Source organism: Aplidium turbinatum, chromosome 12 (genome assembly GCF_918807975.1).
Source record: "Aplidium turbinatum chromosome 12, kaAplTurb1.1, whole genome shotgun sequence".
Taxonomy (NCBI): domain Eukaryota; kingdom Metazoa; phylum Chordata; class Ascidiacea; order Aplousobranchia; family Polyclinidae; genus Aplidium; species Aplidium turbinatum.
In genome coordinates this window covers 24,356,919-24,373,850 of record NC_137483.1, presented here as the reverse complement: position 1 = coordinate 24,373,850, position 16,932 = coordinate 24,356,919, and the positions used below count along the sequence as shown (strand labels likewise).

The following is a 16,932-nucleotide window of genomic DNA, read 5'->3' as shown; positions in this document are numbered from 1 at the left end:
TTGGCTTCATGTTACCATGCCAATGAACGACATACAGCATCCAGACAACCACTGGCTGAGCTTTCTTTTTGACAGACGTGACATGCGACTATCCTCCCACGCTAGCCCACTCCTCGTTGAGGGGGCAGGGGATACACGTTGGGGCCAGATGGGTTTACTCTTGCGACCACGGTTACAGGTGAGAGGCGTTCTGCTGCTCTCCTCTTGTTCAAGCTAATTGTGACGTTTTACTCTAGTACGGTTTAAAAAACACAATTAAACGAAACCAAGTAACAACATCGCATGCAGCACAAAAATAGAAACAAAAAGTGCGACCGTTTTCGGCTGTACATCTAACCCTGGTCAACATTTTGAAATAATTTGCACTCAAACACGAAATGCTTGAGAATATGTTGTGCAGAAAAAATGGTTCAAACATTTGAGAAAACTGCTTTGCGTTTGAGAACAAGCGAAAGTAAGACAATAGTTGCCACAGTAACAACAATGAATTTGGTATATTAAGTGGGTAACTAGTAACTACACAATATTACAATGGATTTCTTCACTTGAGCCTCTAGGGCCGAGGACCTATCACAACCCGTATGAGCAAATAGTGGTGTTGTAGCCTATCCGTCTCATTCTGTAGCCCACCTGCAAGCACCTGAAGGTCCCTTGTTAGGTCACAATGTATTGTGGGTGATCACTTGTATTGTTGGCAGGATGTGGGTGGGGACTTACTCTTACGCTACTTACTGCCAAAGCACCGGAGTATGGCTTGCAGACCCCGAAACTCTTCGCTGCAAAGGTTGGTCGCTACCCTAATATCGGATGAGGGTTGCCTCGCGGGGCGCCCAACGCTGAGCTGTGGCATCGTACCAGCTTTGGTTAACCTACTTGTCCGGGCTGGACGGACGGCTGACTTGTGGCCAGTATGCAGTTGCTAGCCTCGGTAGTGTATATGAGCGGCTTGGTGTGATGAGTTGTTCATCCGTGTACTGGTTTGCAGTGTGACGTTACTGCCGCAACGCCATGTAGGCTAGGTAGGAGATAACGAAGATCATTGAACATTGCGTGTGTATTGTTGCAGTGATAGCCTGCGGTGTGCCCCCTTTACTTCCTCAAGTGGTCAACAACAGGACCTTAAGACAAATGCTGCCAGAGCAAGCTTACCGTGGTACGTCATTGTGACAGCATTGTGATGTAACATTGTGATGTCATGCGGCGTTTCTATTGATTTTCGCATTGTCTTTGACCTTTATCTGATCTTCATGGATCTATCATGACGTGGCAGTCTATCTCGTCCACCAATCCTCAGCGTCAAGTGGGTGGTTGGAATCTTTCATAAAAGCCAAGTGATATTTCATCTCTACACGATCAGAGAACTCCATATATCACTTAGGTCAGATATAATGGCAAGTATAGAGAATATGTTGTAACCTCCCCATGTCTACACTGATGTGCATCATAGCCGCATAGTCTCGTTCCAGCTTTCCGAGAGGGGTCGGTCTACACCTACTCATGTGTGCCCGGATATTGGATCAGTAACGGCCCCACCAAGCACACATCCGGGAACATCACTTGTAAGGCAGGGGTGTGGACGCCCCGACCCCAGACGGTCGTCCGGTGTGTTGGTGAGTCTGCATTGTTGAGGTCGGCTGTGGTGTAATAATGTCTTTGTTCATTTACTCAATTGTTGTTAATGCTGGTTTGATATGCACTCAAGGACTTTACCGCTCGGGAGTTGCCATTCACTCTTATCATGCAGTGGCCAAGTGGGTGGCAATATTCAAGGTTAGTTGCCCCCGGTCCCACCATCGACTTTCATAGATGCTATAATCAGGAAGAATGATAATGGAGTGGTTTTTATGTGAGAGTTAACGGTTATAGGTGAATTGTTCATAACCACTAACCAGTTGTTGGTAAACAGTTGTTTGTAAAATTAATTTTTCGTAAAACAATTCTTCGTAAATCATTTGCTCGTATACATCAATTGTTCGTATAGTGAATTGTTCGTAAACAGGTGATAGGTCAATTGTTTGTGAACAATTTTTCAGTTGTTACTCAGGGCCGCCGGAAGCGGAGGGGGCAGGGAGGCATCATGGAGGGACAGGAGGGCAATGGTGCCCTTTTAAAGTCATGTAAGCTACTGCACATTTCTAATTATAACACAGGCCAACAAAAACTTTTTGGCACAAATAAAGGTGAGAGTCATTTTAAAGTATTTCAAGGCCCCTGATTCCGAAAATGCACTTGGTTTTTTCAAATTGGCTCTAGTTTTCGAGATATTCGACAATGAAAATATTTTTGAAATCGTTAATTAAAAGCTTTCAATCAAAAGCTCAAAATAATATTCACAGCACAAATTCTGCAACACAGTAGATTATATCATTATAACATAGCATGATGTCCTTCTTTGTATACCGGACACTTGTATCATTACTCGATAGTGAGCTGATAGATGAGCATTATCGCTATATCTTATCTTCAAAGTTTTAAAAAAATTGGCCTTTCAGCAACAAAAGTACCCTTTTTCATAATCCTTCACCCCCCCCCACAGTCAAAAATTGTTTTGGCGCCCCTGCTGTTACTCGTGCAGGACATTTCCTTTGAAAATTTCCTTTAAAAATTAACTTTACGAACAATTGTTTACGAACAATTGTTTTACGAACAACTGTTTACGAAAAAACGTCGAACACCAAGTTAACACATCACTGAAGGTTATCCTGTTTGCAGTGGTGGTGTGTGACACAGTAGTCCCTGTGTCGGGTGCTAGAACCGAAGGCCTCTTCCATATCTACGGAAGCTTTGCGACGTACTCATGCGCTAGAGGGCAGCACTTTTTTAAGGAGAAGCAACGCAACCTGAACGTGACCTGCCAGGCAGACGGCCGATGGTGGCCCGACCCCAGCTCGCTATGGTGTTCAGGTGCCATGAAGTAGCAGTTGTTGTTGTTACATGCTGTTGTAACTAATTTTCTTTTAAAAAATTGTAAAGTTCAAAGCAACATTTCGGATCTGTGGAAAGTCTTGTTGTTATTTTTGGACCATGTCATAGAAGCACATTTTTAAAACAATGCTGGGCCTTTCTGGTCTTTCCATCTTCAATAAGATGTGACATTAAAGCGACACTTTGCAGATGTGAAATGTGATGACTTCATCTTGGTTGGGTCGGTCCGCGTCAGGTTCTCCGCAGACATGGGTGGCATAGCTATTTTCAAGTACGTTCTATTTCTAATAAACCTACTTTACACCATGGTTAGCGTTTCTTCAACTTGTTCTTCACAAAACATTCGAACCTGCATGGTCTGCCTCTTTCAATCTCCTATTCTCCACAAGAATCTTCTGTCAGCCTTCCACCCCTAGACATGATGACGTCAGTGTGAGCAGAAGCACTTTTGTTTCAAATTAACTTTATTCTTGCCGGTGACAAGATGACTGCGATGATTGGTGGTCCCATCAGAAGCGAATGGCCGGTGGTTCAGATACCGTCATCTACCCGACCGTATTGACCACCCGTTCACGATGCGCACGCATTGTGACGATTGTTGCACAAAGCTCAACTATTGTGCAATGCGCAGGTGTCCTTCGACGACTTGGTTCTCACAGAACGTCACCGAACTATCCACGAGATGCGATCAGAACGGGATATGGCAACCGGACATCCGAAATAAAAAGTGCTGGAGTAAGTCCCAACTGGTTATTCAACGACATATTTACTTGCGAGGAAGTCAACTTCTACGTTATGTGAAAGGATTTATAAATTTCTTTGTCATCCCAGCTGTGGATTGTGGGGCTCCTAAGCTGGACCATCTCGTGATCCCGGATGACAAGTTCACATACACCAGCCAGCACCAACTGGAATGCACTGATGGTCACTACCTAGTACCAGACCGGGCCCCTCCACCCACAATCACATGCGACATATCAGGGTTCTGGTATCCCGACCCGCGTGAATATAAATGCCAAGGTACAAACGGTTTGTTTTGATAAATAAACAAAGATTTGTCACACGTTGTTCTAATGATCGTTCTCCAAGAGAAACGCGAACTTTCCTGGAGACAAACATTGAAAAACCTTTTAACAATTAGTAACAATCGTTAGTTTCGCAAACTGACGTAAAAAATTGAAATTATGATTTTGAGGCAGCTGACATTTAGTTCAATAACATGATACGCTCTTCTCGTGTTAACTAAGCTAAACCATCGCAAGGAGTTTATGATGATAATCCACGTTTATTCCAATGTCGTTGTTGCCCCTAACAAAATAATGGTATGGTTTTATTTATTGTCGCTCTACAACTGCTAAGCCTAAGGTCTTTTAGCGACAGGGCTCATTTTAAATTTTATATCAGGTTTTCGATGTTATCACATTAATTATTAGCCGACTTATTTTCACTGCGCTTCGCAAGAAAGAACACAATTGGTATCGTTTTTAAAGTTTTCGGTTTGACCTGAATCGATCCCAAATCTGTCAGCACGAGAGCCGAAAGTGAAACTACGCGGCCACTGAGCTGTCAGTTGTTGCCTCTGGTGAAGCCAACAATTTTAAATTCATTGTATTCTGTTGCTGCAACAGTTGCCTTGCGCTGCATCATCATAGTTGCTCTTCTGCTTGTGTAAGAGATGGCAGCAGTCCCGTTATTTTATCCAAGCACGGCAACCATTGGAGTGTGTTGCTATCAAGTGCTGTAAGATTGGCACTTTCATTGTGGGGTCCGTAAAAGGGCAGTGATGAATGATGTGTTGTGTGGTTTGGGAGGCTGATCCACATACACAGGATGACGATTAGGCAAGACCCCACTGAAATATGTTGTCACGATTTATTTTTATCTCTTACCAGAAAAGAGACTTGGAAAGGTTCAATGACGTAGTTTAATGGGATATTACCGAAAGGCAGTCAATTAAATGTCGAATAGTTCTACTAGTGAAATGATGTATGAAAATTCTTGAAGGACTTTAACGAACGGCTCAACACAGTTTCTCATTATTGTAACTGTCTCCGCCGCCAGTGTAGCCAAATCGTTTGACAGCCGCTGGCTTCGATCAGTCTTTCAACAAGGTTGATAGAATCTCCATTCTGTTTTGTCCTTTGCGATGTTTTGCAATCGATGAAGATGTGATTTGCTGAGCAGGGATCCCAGGCCAGCTTTTTTGATGTCAGATCTCAGCAGTTGTAATAAGTTGGTACGGTGACGTCCGGTTCGGCCTTGGTACTTTTTACTGCCAATTATCGCAAATATTAGGGATTTTTGGGGAGGTGAGTCCTGGGGAAGTCTCAGAATATGTCCAAACATGTTCCATCTCATGGTGGTGATCTTGCAAGATAATGGTTCACTGTTGCATATTTTGTAGAGGTTTTTGTTCGAGATAAGACTGTTTGGCCAAGTATGACCAGTTATGACACGTAAATGTCTTCGATGACAGGCATCCAATCTTTCAAGACTTGCTTTGGTAACAGACCAGCTATTGCAGTTGTAGATCATAATTGGGATGCAGCACGCGCTGTACAATCTTAGTCGCAACTGCAATGGGATCCTCGATCTCTTGCTCCATAGTTTCCAGTATGATTTGAAAGCGACACTGCCTAAATTGCAGCGAGATTTGACATCGGCAGTGCTGCACAATGATGATTCCAAAAGTTTGCGTGTACGTCATTTTTCGTTTCCTCGAATCGGTAGGCTATCAGTATCAGTTTCATTTGTGTCTGCAAGAAATATGTGGGTGAATTCAATTTTAGTCTCATTCATGAAAAGATTGTAGTTTTTCAGGTTCTTTGTAGCAATAGGTTGTAGCATGTCAAGTGGCCGTCTTTCCTCATCCAGAAACTCAACATCGTCTGCATACTCCACTTCCAAAGGCATGCATGTGTCAGATATAGGGGGGTTTGGTCTGGAGGACTGTTCTCGCACTGAGCTCAATGCTGCAGATAGGTAGCAGGTGAAGAGTATTGGGGAGAGGCTGTCTCTTTGAGGGGAACCGATGGTTGTCTCAAAGTTTGCGGACATTTTGTTGTTAATGCGCACATAAAGTTTCGTGCCAGCCAACAGGGTACGGCTTAGTCTCAGTTCATCTTTATCACAGCCAGCTTGATCTAAAATTTGAAGGATTTTTTTGCGTTTGATGGTGTCAAAGGCTTTGGACATATCTATTCCGATTTTGTGGAAGTCCCATTTTCTGGCCATTACTACTGAAACGAGCATGCGTTGTGCCCAGACAATGTCAGCACAGCTTCTGCCACGTTTGAAACCGCTTTGGAAGGGTCCAGTGAAGCTGTCAATTTTGTCATTAATCCGATGCAAAATGATGATGGAGAGGATTTTTCTGATGCTATTGAGGAGCACAATAGGTCGAAGATTAGCTGCTGGTCCTTTTGGTTTCTTGGGTTTTAGTATAGCAATTAGTATGCCTTCGCCGATGGTGTCTATTGGTTTGTGTTGTTTGAGAGATTCATGAATAGTCTGTGATATTAAACCGTAAACTATGTCTTTGGAGAGTTTGAAGAGTTCGTTGTTGACGTTATCAGGGCCAGCAGCACGACGGCCAGCAGCACGACGGTTTTTCAAGGAAGAAATTGCTGCAGACACTTCCTTAGTGGTTGTTGGTGTTTGCAAGGGTCTTGCTTCCCCGGTGAATGGTTGTATTGGTTCATCATCTGAATCTGTAAATTGTTGCTGAAACCATTTTCTTACAATCTCTACTTTGCTTTTTTCTGAGAGCACAAAATTGCCATTGACATCACAAAACTGCCAAGAGACAGCTTCTTCTTATGTAACTCTAATTTCGATCACAATTTATATCAGGACCAACTCTCATCTACTTGTATTCAATTACTTCAACTCTCAATCAACAATAATAATCTTTGCACCAACAACAATATACAACTCAAAACACAACTCTCATAATAATCATTTACGCAAATTACACCACTATTTATAGCAGGTTGTTTGGTCTATACTCTAGTAACTTCGAGAAGGTTACGTAATGCTACATCATAAGAACTCATTGTTCTGTCAAGTCGCACTACACGTAAGAAAGTTAAAGAAGCTTCTAGATTTGCACGTAGCAGTAAAATGTTCTTGAAATACGTCACATAACAAAGATTTCGCAATCATAGGTTACTACAGGTCAGTAACCGATAATAACATATAGCATAAGAATCCCACAATCAAAACAGCACGTTCGGTCAAGATACAAAGCAGCCCGTCGCGAGGCCTTGCACATTGATTGTGACACATGTTATAATTAAAACGTCCCACTCCAGTGCGAAGATGATTGAGCTGTACCACATCTTTGCAAGGTAACTTTGATCCTGATTGGAGTGAGGTGCTTGGAGGTATTGTCAACTACTCTGGCCTAGTAGTCTTATCCCAACGTTTACTCCAAATTCTTTGACGGTTAAAATTAGAATCATAAAGATTCATATCATGGCGAGAGAAGGGTTTGTGAGATTTGAGACGTGGATGCTTTAAATTAAGTTGTTCCTTTAAAACCAATTGATTCAAGGCAAGGTTCCCATCCAATAGAGTTCGCTGTGTAAGCTGGTGCACCAATTTGTCTCTTCACCGGTTGGTTGGGGGAATCCCTGACAGTACAGGTAGGAAGTCAATGGGAGTTCGGTGAAGACAACTGGTGATTATTTTCGTGATGTCATTGAGGGTAACATCAACCTTGGTAGGATGTGCACTACGACACCAGACCGGAGCAGCATATTCAGCTGTGCTATAGACAAGCGCAAGAGCACTTTTAGCAGTGCAATTGGTGCAGTGCATGCACTCCATCATCAAAATTAATGATTGATGAATCATTTATTCAGCATTCATTGATTATCTCGTTCGTTCTGCAGGTATCGAGTGTACCCTGCCTCGGTACATCCGGCACGCAACAGTCACCGGCAACGCAACCTTCAATAACACTGTCACTGTGCTGTGCGACCCTGGCTACTTCATCAGCAGAGGCACTCATGAGGTCACCTCGACATGTTTACAAGATAATACGTGGACGACCAATGTACACAGGCTCGCCTGCATACGTGAGTGGCCTTCTATTAGGTTCACCTTTCACAATTTTACTGGTTTTGTTGCCAATTGTTTTTGCATGATACTTTTAATTGTTTACCTCTTTTCTATATAATCACATCGGTTCATTGGAGGCGTCAAGAGGTCTGATGTGAAATGTTTTTGTTGCAAAATGTCAGCGGATGTTTTCATGTGTGTGTCTTTACTCAGCTCTTCAATGTTTGATTTCAAATAAATGTTATACTTCTCATAGTTGTGTGATATTCTTCCCAGTTATTCTTTGTTTTCTTCAGTTGTATTATCTTCCTGGCAAAGACATCAAGCTGAAAACGTTTGAATTTGTTCAGTTGTTGAAATGTTATTCAACCCAATCGCTTTGTCATCGATTGTCTGCTTATCTTACAACACATTTATCAACTTAGGCTGCTTTCAACTTGTTTTCCTTCCAGCCTTCAGTTGCCACCGACCAAGGGAAGTGGCTTTGTCCACACAAGCACAAGCCAGCCAAGTTCCCCTCCCCATCTACAACTCACAAGTGGAGTACCACTGCCACCGTGGTTACTGGATTACTGACCTCGAGTACTCCCGCATCGTACGATGTGCCGAAGACGGTCTCTGGGATCCACCAATCAACTTCACTTGTGTAGGTCAGTTAGTGGGCGTGGCTGCTCCAAGTTGAACTTTGACCTGATGATTCCGTTCAGCACCAAACTCTGGTTGAATTTGATGACACCGCATAGCTGTAGAGCTCAGCCGAGGTATATCATTACTTTAAGAACAAATGTTTCAGACTTGGGATTGGTTGATCTCGGCATTTTGATCAATAGGTCAGTTGTTGAGCCCAATTGTTAATTAAAAGTACATTAAACTTTTTACAAAATTTAAATTTATTTATACCTTTTAAATGGCAACTCTACTCAGGAACAACTTTTGAGACAAATTTCTATAAAGCATTTAAAAAAAGTAATAATTTTCTTTTATCATAATTTCAACATTGACAAATCCCAAGTGGCGAATCTTTTGCTCTTAAAAGCGCAGCTTAACTCGGCAAGACTCTTCAATCGCTATTGCAGGTGCAAACGATCGAGGTTGATACTTCAATGTGGCAACTGGCTTGAAGGCATGGAACGAATTTATTGCTTCATAGATACTCCCATTCACAATCCTGATACCTTCGCTTTATTGCATCATAGTTTTGATTGTGACAGAGATCCGGTGCAAGTTTCCTCCAGGGAAGCGCAACTCCCTCATCAGTTTGGAAGGAGGTAGAAACCAGACAGACTACGCAGTCGGCGACACCCTCCGCTACCTCTGCCAGGGTTCCAGTTGGCTGTCCGCCCAACACGTGGTCACTGAGTGGGCCTTCACAGGGACACACGAGGTGGCGGTAGAGTGCAAGACCACCGGACGATTCAACCCCCATCCCGATTCGTTTGCATGCAGAGGTTGGTGGCTTTGACAGTGCTGTTGGTGTTCATTTACATGCTGGAAGGTTTAAGAAATATAAGTTTTCGTGGTCACGCCTGAAATCAGTCGTCGAACTATGTCAATTGAAAGCTTCAATTGGCAATGAAATTTGATGTATTATTTTCAGCTAGGTTTTGAAAAAAAACTTCTTACGTTGAAAGAAATAAAATAAGAAGAAACCTGATTTGGACAAAGTACTTCATCACATGAATGTTGTGTAGAGATAGAAGAAGGTCCGCTCCCTGTTGGATACACGCGTGGATTGACCGATGAGCAGGTCGAGTACGAGTCCTGGCTGGAAGAAGACCCTTTCCTCACTCCTGAACTGATAAAGCATCCCTACCTGTCTGACGTGCCTACCGGTAGGATGCTAGTTCTATCTTCTTACTTTAACCTTCGCGCTATCTTATTGTTGGCGCTGTGCACGCGTCACATCGCAGTGTATTGTGTTGTCACTTTGATGAGCGCTCTATCGGGGTGCACTTCCGTCGTATTGTGTCACTTGTATGCAATTACATTGTGTTTCGTGCATAAGGCGAGAGGTTGTGGATGGACGGACCGGCACTGTCTTTCATGGTGGTTAGGGGAGATAAGGAAGTGTCGGACAATCATGATGCAAGGAAGGCGTGGGACGGATCTTTACTGACGAGCTGGCGGCCGAACGTCACACAAGACCGCCAGTACTCTATGATGGTCTTCCTGGGCGGCTTGTACCGTGTTGAGGTGGGCAAGTATGCTGGTTCCTCTCTAGTAGCAACCGCCATGCGGTGCGTGGTGGGAAATCTTTATCGAAGTCAATGTTGTTCCACTTGTGACGTGACAATCTCAGTGTGGTGACGATCGTTAAGTAATCTAACGTTCAATGTTGATAACTTTCCTTTCAACATTTGAGATTGAACGATCAAGTTTCAGATAACTGAGTCGTTGTTTAGGGGTTCGAAGCTTTCTCGGGGCAGTCGTCAAACAGTCCGGATCGCATTCAGAACGTGATTGTTAAGTTCTCTCCTCATGGGAAGTGGTTCAACTCATCTGTCGGCTCCAAGCGGAAACCATCGGGGAGGCTGCTTGTCAACCGGGGGAGTGCAGCCCTCTCTTCAAAGATCACCATCACTGACTTCACTCATGTTGCCAAGTTCGTCCAGGTAAACCTACGTCACAGAGAAGCAGCGCAACCCCAAACCGTCATGGTTGACTGCATTATCCTGCCCGGTTCCACTTGATGTCATTTTGCCTATTGTGATAAATTTCTAGTGGCGCATTGTGTGAAGCAGCTCCCATGGCTTCTATACTCGTCGCTATCACTCCATTGCGCTTCAGCAAAGTATAATGATGGGGCGGTGAAACACAACGGCGTCATATGCGACAGGTGATCATATCGGACACGGACAACCCCGCATACCCGCCTCGTGTACGTGAGATGAAGTTGTTAGCCACACCGGTCCAGTGGAAGGTGGTCCACCCCACCGACTTCTACACACTTCCAGGCTTTCTTCTCTTCATCGTCGTCTGCTTCGTGTCGTCGGCCATCTACGCTCACAAGCATGACGCCCTAGACAAGGTCAAGGTTCAGGTGGGTCTCCTATGTCTTCAATTCACTTTGTGCTGCGTATTAAGGTTGAATTTACCGCGTACTCAGGGCAAGTCACCTGTGTCGTTTTGCAAGTAAGCGGGAAAGCGACAGATGTGGTGGTTGTCGTGACCAAAGTAATCAGTTGAAACGTGAACTTTGAACCCCGCCTTGCGCTTATCTTCATAGTAAACCTGCACATAAAATTTACTTTTTCAGTTGTGGATGCAACTCATGTATATGTCAAATATGCAGAAGTTATGTACAAAGTGAAAAGTTCAGTCCCAGCTGCAGTAACGTTGTGAAAAGTTTCTTGCCTTTGTTTAACCGAGAACTCCTCGCTTTCAGTTCGGCTGGCGCGTGACCGACCAGGAAGTCCTCACAAAGGAGGATTGTTATATCATCAGCCTGACTATGGACGCTCCTGAACGCATCAAGCATCTATTGTGCAGGTAGGTTGGTCATTGTATCTGCCAATTATGTAGCGACCACGGAGTAACTTGTTCGAAGGGCCTGTTATTTTTAAGCCTGTAAGTGTAAACACAACCGTAAATTTTATCAGATAAATTAAAGCTTGCCCAATGTAATTAAGATGAGCCCCGATACCAACTGGATGTGACGTAGATATTCTAATGTGATGACGTAAGCGGAGACTGCAGGCAGGGCCTCTGAGAGAAATTTTCACTAGGGGTACGAAGAGTCATTCCGGGGCCCCCTCTCACTTCGAGCCCCCCTTGTCTTGGGCGAAACGCGTGATGTTTGCTTAGGCGTATTGCACACCATACAACATTTTACTGTAGAATTGGACATCTGTGCACAATAATAGTATCAGGCTGCAATACAACTATCATTTAGTGTTTTGTGTTGTGCATATCATGTGATCTGTCTCTCGCCAATTTGTGTATCCTGCATTGAATTCGTGTGTCAGTTGTTGATGGTGCTGTTGAGAGGTGTAGCTTGTACAGCTTTAATGTAAAATTTTCAAATTCATTTATTTATTTCTCTTAGATGTAGCCTATAATTAGTCCTGATGAGGACACTATATGGTGTCAAAAACGTTGGATTTAGTAGTTTTTTTTTCTTGTTTTTTTGTGTGTATAATGGAAAATGTTAAATCCGTTAACGTTACTGCGAGTGTTACATGTATCTGGTACAAGTCAAGCTCTCTAGCAAGGCTCAAACATAACATCTTGCTAAAACATAATCAAATTAATCATCTGACCATTAACTTTGCAGTAGCATTTACCACGTGCCTAGCAGAGGTGAACGAAGTCACTTTTATTGACTCCTGTTCCGAAAGCATTCTCCGACTCCTGCTCCAACTCCGAAATTCATTTTGAAGTGAAATAAACGTGAAGCTACCTTTTTCAAATAGTTTTCAAAAAGTACAAAAAAAAAAAAAAACACCCAGGCTTTTTGCCCTCGTTTTTCTCACATCTGCTTTTGCTACACTATGCCCCCGGACAGGAGAATAACCAACTTCTATGATTTAATTTAAGGTGCTTTTAACAGAACATTTTTGCACGTAAAGCATTAAATCACCATTTTGGGCGCCTAATTTGCTCGTAATGCACTCAATTACCTTTCCGGGCCCTTTTGCTACATTACGGCCCCCCCCCCCCCCCCCCCCCCAGGACTAAAGAATAACAACTTTTATGCTTGAATTTAGTCGTTTAGGATGTTTTTAACCAAACATTCTTGCGCGTAAACTATAAATTCACAATTTCGGGGCCCTCAACAAACACAGGCCTGGGCCCTCAAGGGTACGCCGTACCTTCTGTACCCCCCTCTCATAGGCCTTGACTGCAAGAGATGGGCCTATCGCATCCATGAGTTGACGCTGTCGTTACAGCGGAAGTTTATGGACGGTTGGACGCGTGCATCTAGCTAACAGCGCCACGTCCATACCAACCCCCTGAAGAACAACCATTGTAATGTCCGTCAACTGAAAGCCACCACTTCACTTGTCACTCACCCCAACTGTGCTACTCCTTCTATTAATCACAGTGAGACAATGATGGGGGGCCACTTCCAACCCTCCTCCCCCAACCCATGCAGGACATCGGTGCGTTATGTAACGAGAAATATAGCTTCAACAGAAAACGAAAAGCATACCCCCTTGCGTCTTCTCACCGATCTATGGCTAACACTTCGTGGGAATGGACTGGCGTTAAGGGGACACTCCCGATGGAAATAATTTTTTTATCAAAAAAAATTTTTGGACCTAAAAAGCAGTAAATTTCATCATGATTCTAAATATGGTAAAATTTCGACTCTATTCAGTGTCTTTGTGTCAAAACTTACAGTGATAAATGTGACAAATGTAGCTTGTGTTTTAATGGCTGGTTTTAAATGCTGTTTTCTTCGAAAGTCATTTTTTCATGTTTTTAACTACTCAATTTAAAACTACTCGTTTACTTCTTGTCAGAATGGCATGACATTTTGCGGCATAATCAATATATACTTGAGCAGTGATCTACAGTATGAGAGAATGTTTGCTATTTCTGTGTAGTTTCACTTAAAATTACAAAACAGTTTCTAGTAAATAAATTCAAAATGCATTTATTGTTTAAATATACACCTGTGGAAGAAAATCTTTCATCATTGTATGGGTAAGGGATGGCGACAATGCCAGCAAAATGTTAGGAATGGTATAAGTTCTCCCTTGAGATTTATTAAATTTTTACCGTCGGTAAAAAAATGAAGAAATTTTTGCATTTATTTAACCTTTTTATTTCACAGAAACGTTTTTCATCTATTTAAGTTCCATTATTTTGATTGCAATTTTCATACTCTTTCCAAAGATATACAGTAATGTAGGGTTTTCTACAAGTTAAGCTCATTTTTCGATCAATTTATTAAGGGTGGTGCTGAAATTGATATTCCAGCAGGAGTGTTCCCTTAAAACAGAAAGCAGCGAAACTGTGGTTTGAACCTCGTGAGTTCACTCTGGAGTTGATGACGTTCTACTGCACTGGCCAGTGGCCAAGGACGTTCATTGAATGTTGATCTTGTACAGAGTGGTGGGCGACACCTCGTGTACGGCATCGGTACTGGTGGACTCGCCACTAAAGGGCAACAAGCTGTTCCTCGTGCTTCCGAGCTACTGCGACAACCCTGTTTGCTTTGACGTTGGTGTCGTGGAGAGCGGTAGGACCACCGGTTTGCCACCGATGTGAGTGGAACTTTATCGACATTTCAGTATTAACACGTTGAAACTTTCAGGATATTTCTAGAAGGTTTTGCTCAACCCAGGAACGTGAAAATTGTTCGATGGCTCACAAGTTGTCATGAGAACAATATTCGTTGGTGCAACTTAAATGTTTTCCACCGATCACATCTACAAGGTTACAAGGAGGAACTGTAGAGACCCGATTGTATCACTAAGATTCTTGTAAATATTCGAAATGGTCTAAAATTGAGATCCATTAAAAATTTCCCACATTGATGGTGCGACCAGGCGTTCGCCAGCAACTTCACTGTCACACAGTGACGTCATAATATATATTGCAGCGTCATGGGGCTCAAGGTCGGTCTCCTGCACTCCGGCGAGTTGTTCACAACCCGGTTGCCATGGCGATGCGTGTTGAAGGATGTCGACGTGATTTCGAATGAACCTGTTCGACTATTTCTCGACAACGATTGTGAGTCATAACATTACCATCGCGGTATGACGTCATCACCGCTTTACACGTCGTCACATTGATTGTGTTACCCACAGACCAAGTACGACGGCGCACAACGTTGCACAAGTTGGGAGCATTCGATCCCGTGTACCAGAAGTTGTACCACCGCTTCGTCGACCACCTGATCTACACGATCTTCTCTAGAGGTCGACTCATGTTATACATCACTATTGGACATGGTTTGGTCATTGTTACTTTATTGTATTGTCACTGCAGCTTGCATGACCTAGACAATTTTAAAGCAATTTTGCCACGACTTCCGAACAATCTTTCGTTAACAGAACTTTATTGGTCTTCCACAGATTTTGTCACTCAAACATCTCGACTGGACAGACTGATAGTTGCATCTGTTGGCCTCATGGTGTCGCTGGCGGTCTGCTTCCTCGCATACGACATGACGTCACTGTCTAGCCTGCTCACTTGCTACGGACTGGGAGCAGTCTCCTCCATTGCATCCCTTCCGATGTTGATCTGCATGATGGAGCTCCTCATCCGTGAACCGACCTACAGCAAGTTGTTTGCCAACACTTCGATGGAATATCGTTCCTGGGACTGGTCGTCCGAGCCAGTTGACTCCAAGAAATCCCTGGACAAGAAGGTACCGTTCACAGGGAGTGTCGCCAACATCAACTCATCACCAACTTCCTTTGACGTAATTAGCAGGTCAACATCCGAAGGACTCTACCATAGCATCCAAATAGACGCGACTCCATTAGAGATGGAGCTATCCAACTTGCGCTTCTTTCTGACAAGTGGCTTGTTTCGTTGGTTTTGAATCTTTATCCTCGGATTTGGTAAAGCCTTTGATAGGTTATTCCTGGCAGTTTCGCATGCTTGTGGAGGCTTTTAACCACTAGCGCAGGGCGGTTGCCGAGATTGGCAGAGTGGAGTTTCCATAATTTTTGCTGGGGAATTATTCCATCCATTAGGTGCCACTGAATACAGAGCAGTCCTGAACGCGTTGTTCAAGCGAACACCCGAGAGTCGAACCAGCGGCGCGTGATCTTGAGTTTGGCGCTTAACCACTGAGCTAACCGGGCGGACTGTGTTCGTTGCCTTCGGTCTGCTGGTAACTACCTCAACCCGTCCATGACACAAACACGTGATATTGATGTTGCGACAATATGGTGTTTAGATGAAGGAAGAAGTGTTGGAAGAGAAGAGAGAGTTTGACATGGACCCCAGACTGGAGATTGTAACCAAGATGTTTGGTCGTTTGTGCTTCCAAGGTCTGGAAGGGAAGACGAGCCCCACCAGCCGGTCGGTGGCCAGCATCACTGGCACCACCGACTCGTGCATGTTGCCAGGGCAATACCGCGAGCCTCTACCGGACCTCAGCGACTCCGGTAAGCATTTACACCAACGAGCACTGGTCAATCGAATCTCTTGTTTTCGTATAATTATTACCAATTTACTGTATTTCTTCGCTGTAAATCGCCGATTCTTCAGCCTCCATTACTCGTATTGTTATGCTTTGCCTTCGAAATATTTTTCTTCCATAACGTGCTTTCGTCAAACTGTCCCTTGCGAACACCCTCATCCCTCAGTGGTCACCCCCCAACACTGAGGACACCACGATTCTACTTCATAGACGTCATCAATGCTCGCTATTGTTGACGAATAGACCGAAGGAAGAAGATGTACAGTATATTTCATAAGCTTTCCTTTCCTTCATAGCCAGCAACTATGGCTACCTTCACACTGCACATCTACCTACTTGATCTATCTGTTAAAAGCATTTCATTAACTTGGATAAAACAATAATTGCAACAATCAAACTTAAACAGACGACCCCTGTACTAGCGGGTGTATAGAAATTTTAATGTTGCAAATTCGCATGAAAAGTCAGCAATCACAGATGGAGAGTACGTCACGTGTGATGCAACACGAATTAATGGGGCTGTGAGGTTAGTGTGATGGTGCGGACTGGGTGTACAACAGTCTGTTCATATTTCCCTTTGGCTAGCACTGTCCACAACACCGCGTTTTGTAAGCCTTGCAAAACCTGGTACGCTGCGTTTTAAAATGGATTTGTTCAATGTCATGGTAGAACTTCTTTTCGTGAAGTTTTCCTTGCCTATGGTGATCTAAACTCTTCAAGAGCGTTCCCTTCACCACCATCATCAAAGGTTTAAACTAATTATCCTCCTTCTTCAGTCTCAAGCATGTCATAACGTTCTTATTTTGTCGCTTCTACCTTCTTCTAAACCCTGCTATGTT

The 16,932-nt window shown here is 43.5% G+C and overlaps 1 protein-coding gene across 1 annotated transcript in view; it reads left to right on the top strand.

Annotated features, from left to right (window-relative positions):
* Positions 1–16,932, top strand: part of LOC145780708 (uncharacterized) — a 105,426-nt gene that overhangs the window by 78,316 nt on the left and 10,178 nt on the right. The window contains exons 72-92 of the mRNA XM_082592328.1: positions 76–178; positions 699–784; positions 1,067–1,153; positions 1,467–1,610; positions 2,713–2,904; positions 3,115–3,196; positions 3,557–3,660; positions 3,757–3,945; positions 7,821–8,006; positions 8,442–8,639; positions 9,201–9,437; positions 9,681–9,821; positions 9,995–10,182; positions 10,392–10,601; positions 10,826–11,029; positions 11,375–11,478; positions 14,046–14,201; positions 14,540–14,670; positions 14,748–14,858; positions 15,015–15,310; positions 15,848–16,058. Of these exons, the coding sequence (XP_082448454.1) occupies positions 76–178; positions 699–784; positions 1,067–1,153; positions 1,467–1,610; positions 2,713–2,904; positions 3,115–3,196; positions 3,557–3,660; positions 3,757–3,945; positions 7,821–8,006; positions 8,442–8,639; positions 9,201–9,437; positions 9,681–9,821; positions 9,995–10,182; positions 10,392–10,601; positions 10,826–11,029; positions 11,375–11,478; positions 14,046–14,201; positions 14,540–14,670; positions 14,748–14,858; positions 15,015–15,310; positions 15,848–16,058 (3,360 nt within the window). The remainder of the gene's footprint in view (positions 1–75; positions 179–698; positions 785–1,066; positions 1,154–1,466; positions 1,611–2,712; positions 2,905–3,114; positions 3,197–3,556; positions 3,661–3,756; positions 3,946–7,820; positions 8,007–8,441; positions 8,640–9,200; positions 9,438–9,680; positions 9,822–9,994; positions 10,183–10,391; positions 10,602–10,825; positions 11,030–11,374; positions 11,479–14,045; positions 14,202–14,539; positions 14,671–14,747; positions 14,859–15,014; positions 15,311–15,847; positions 16,059–16,932) is intronic.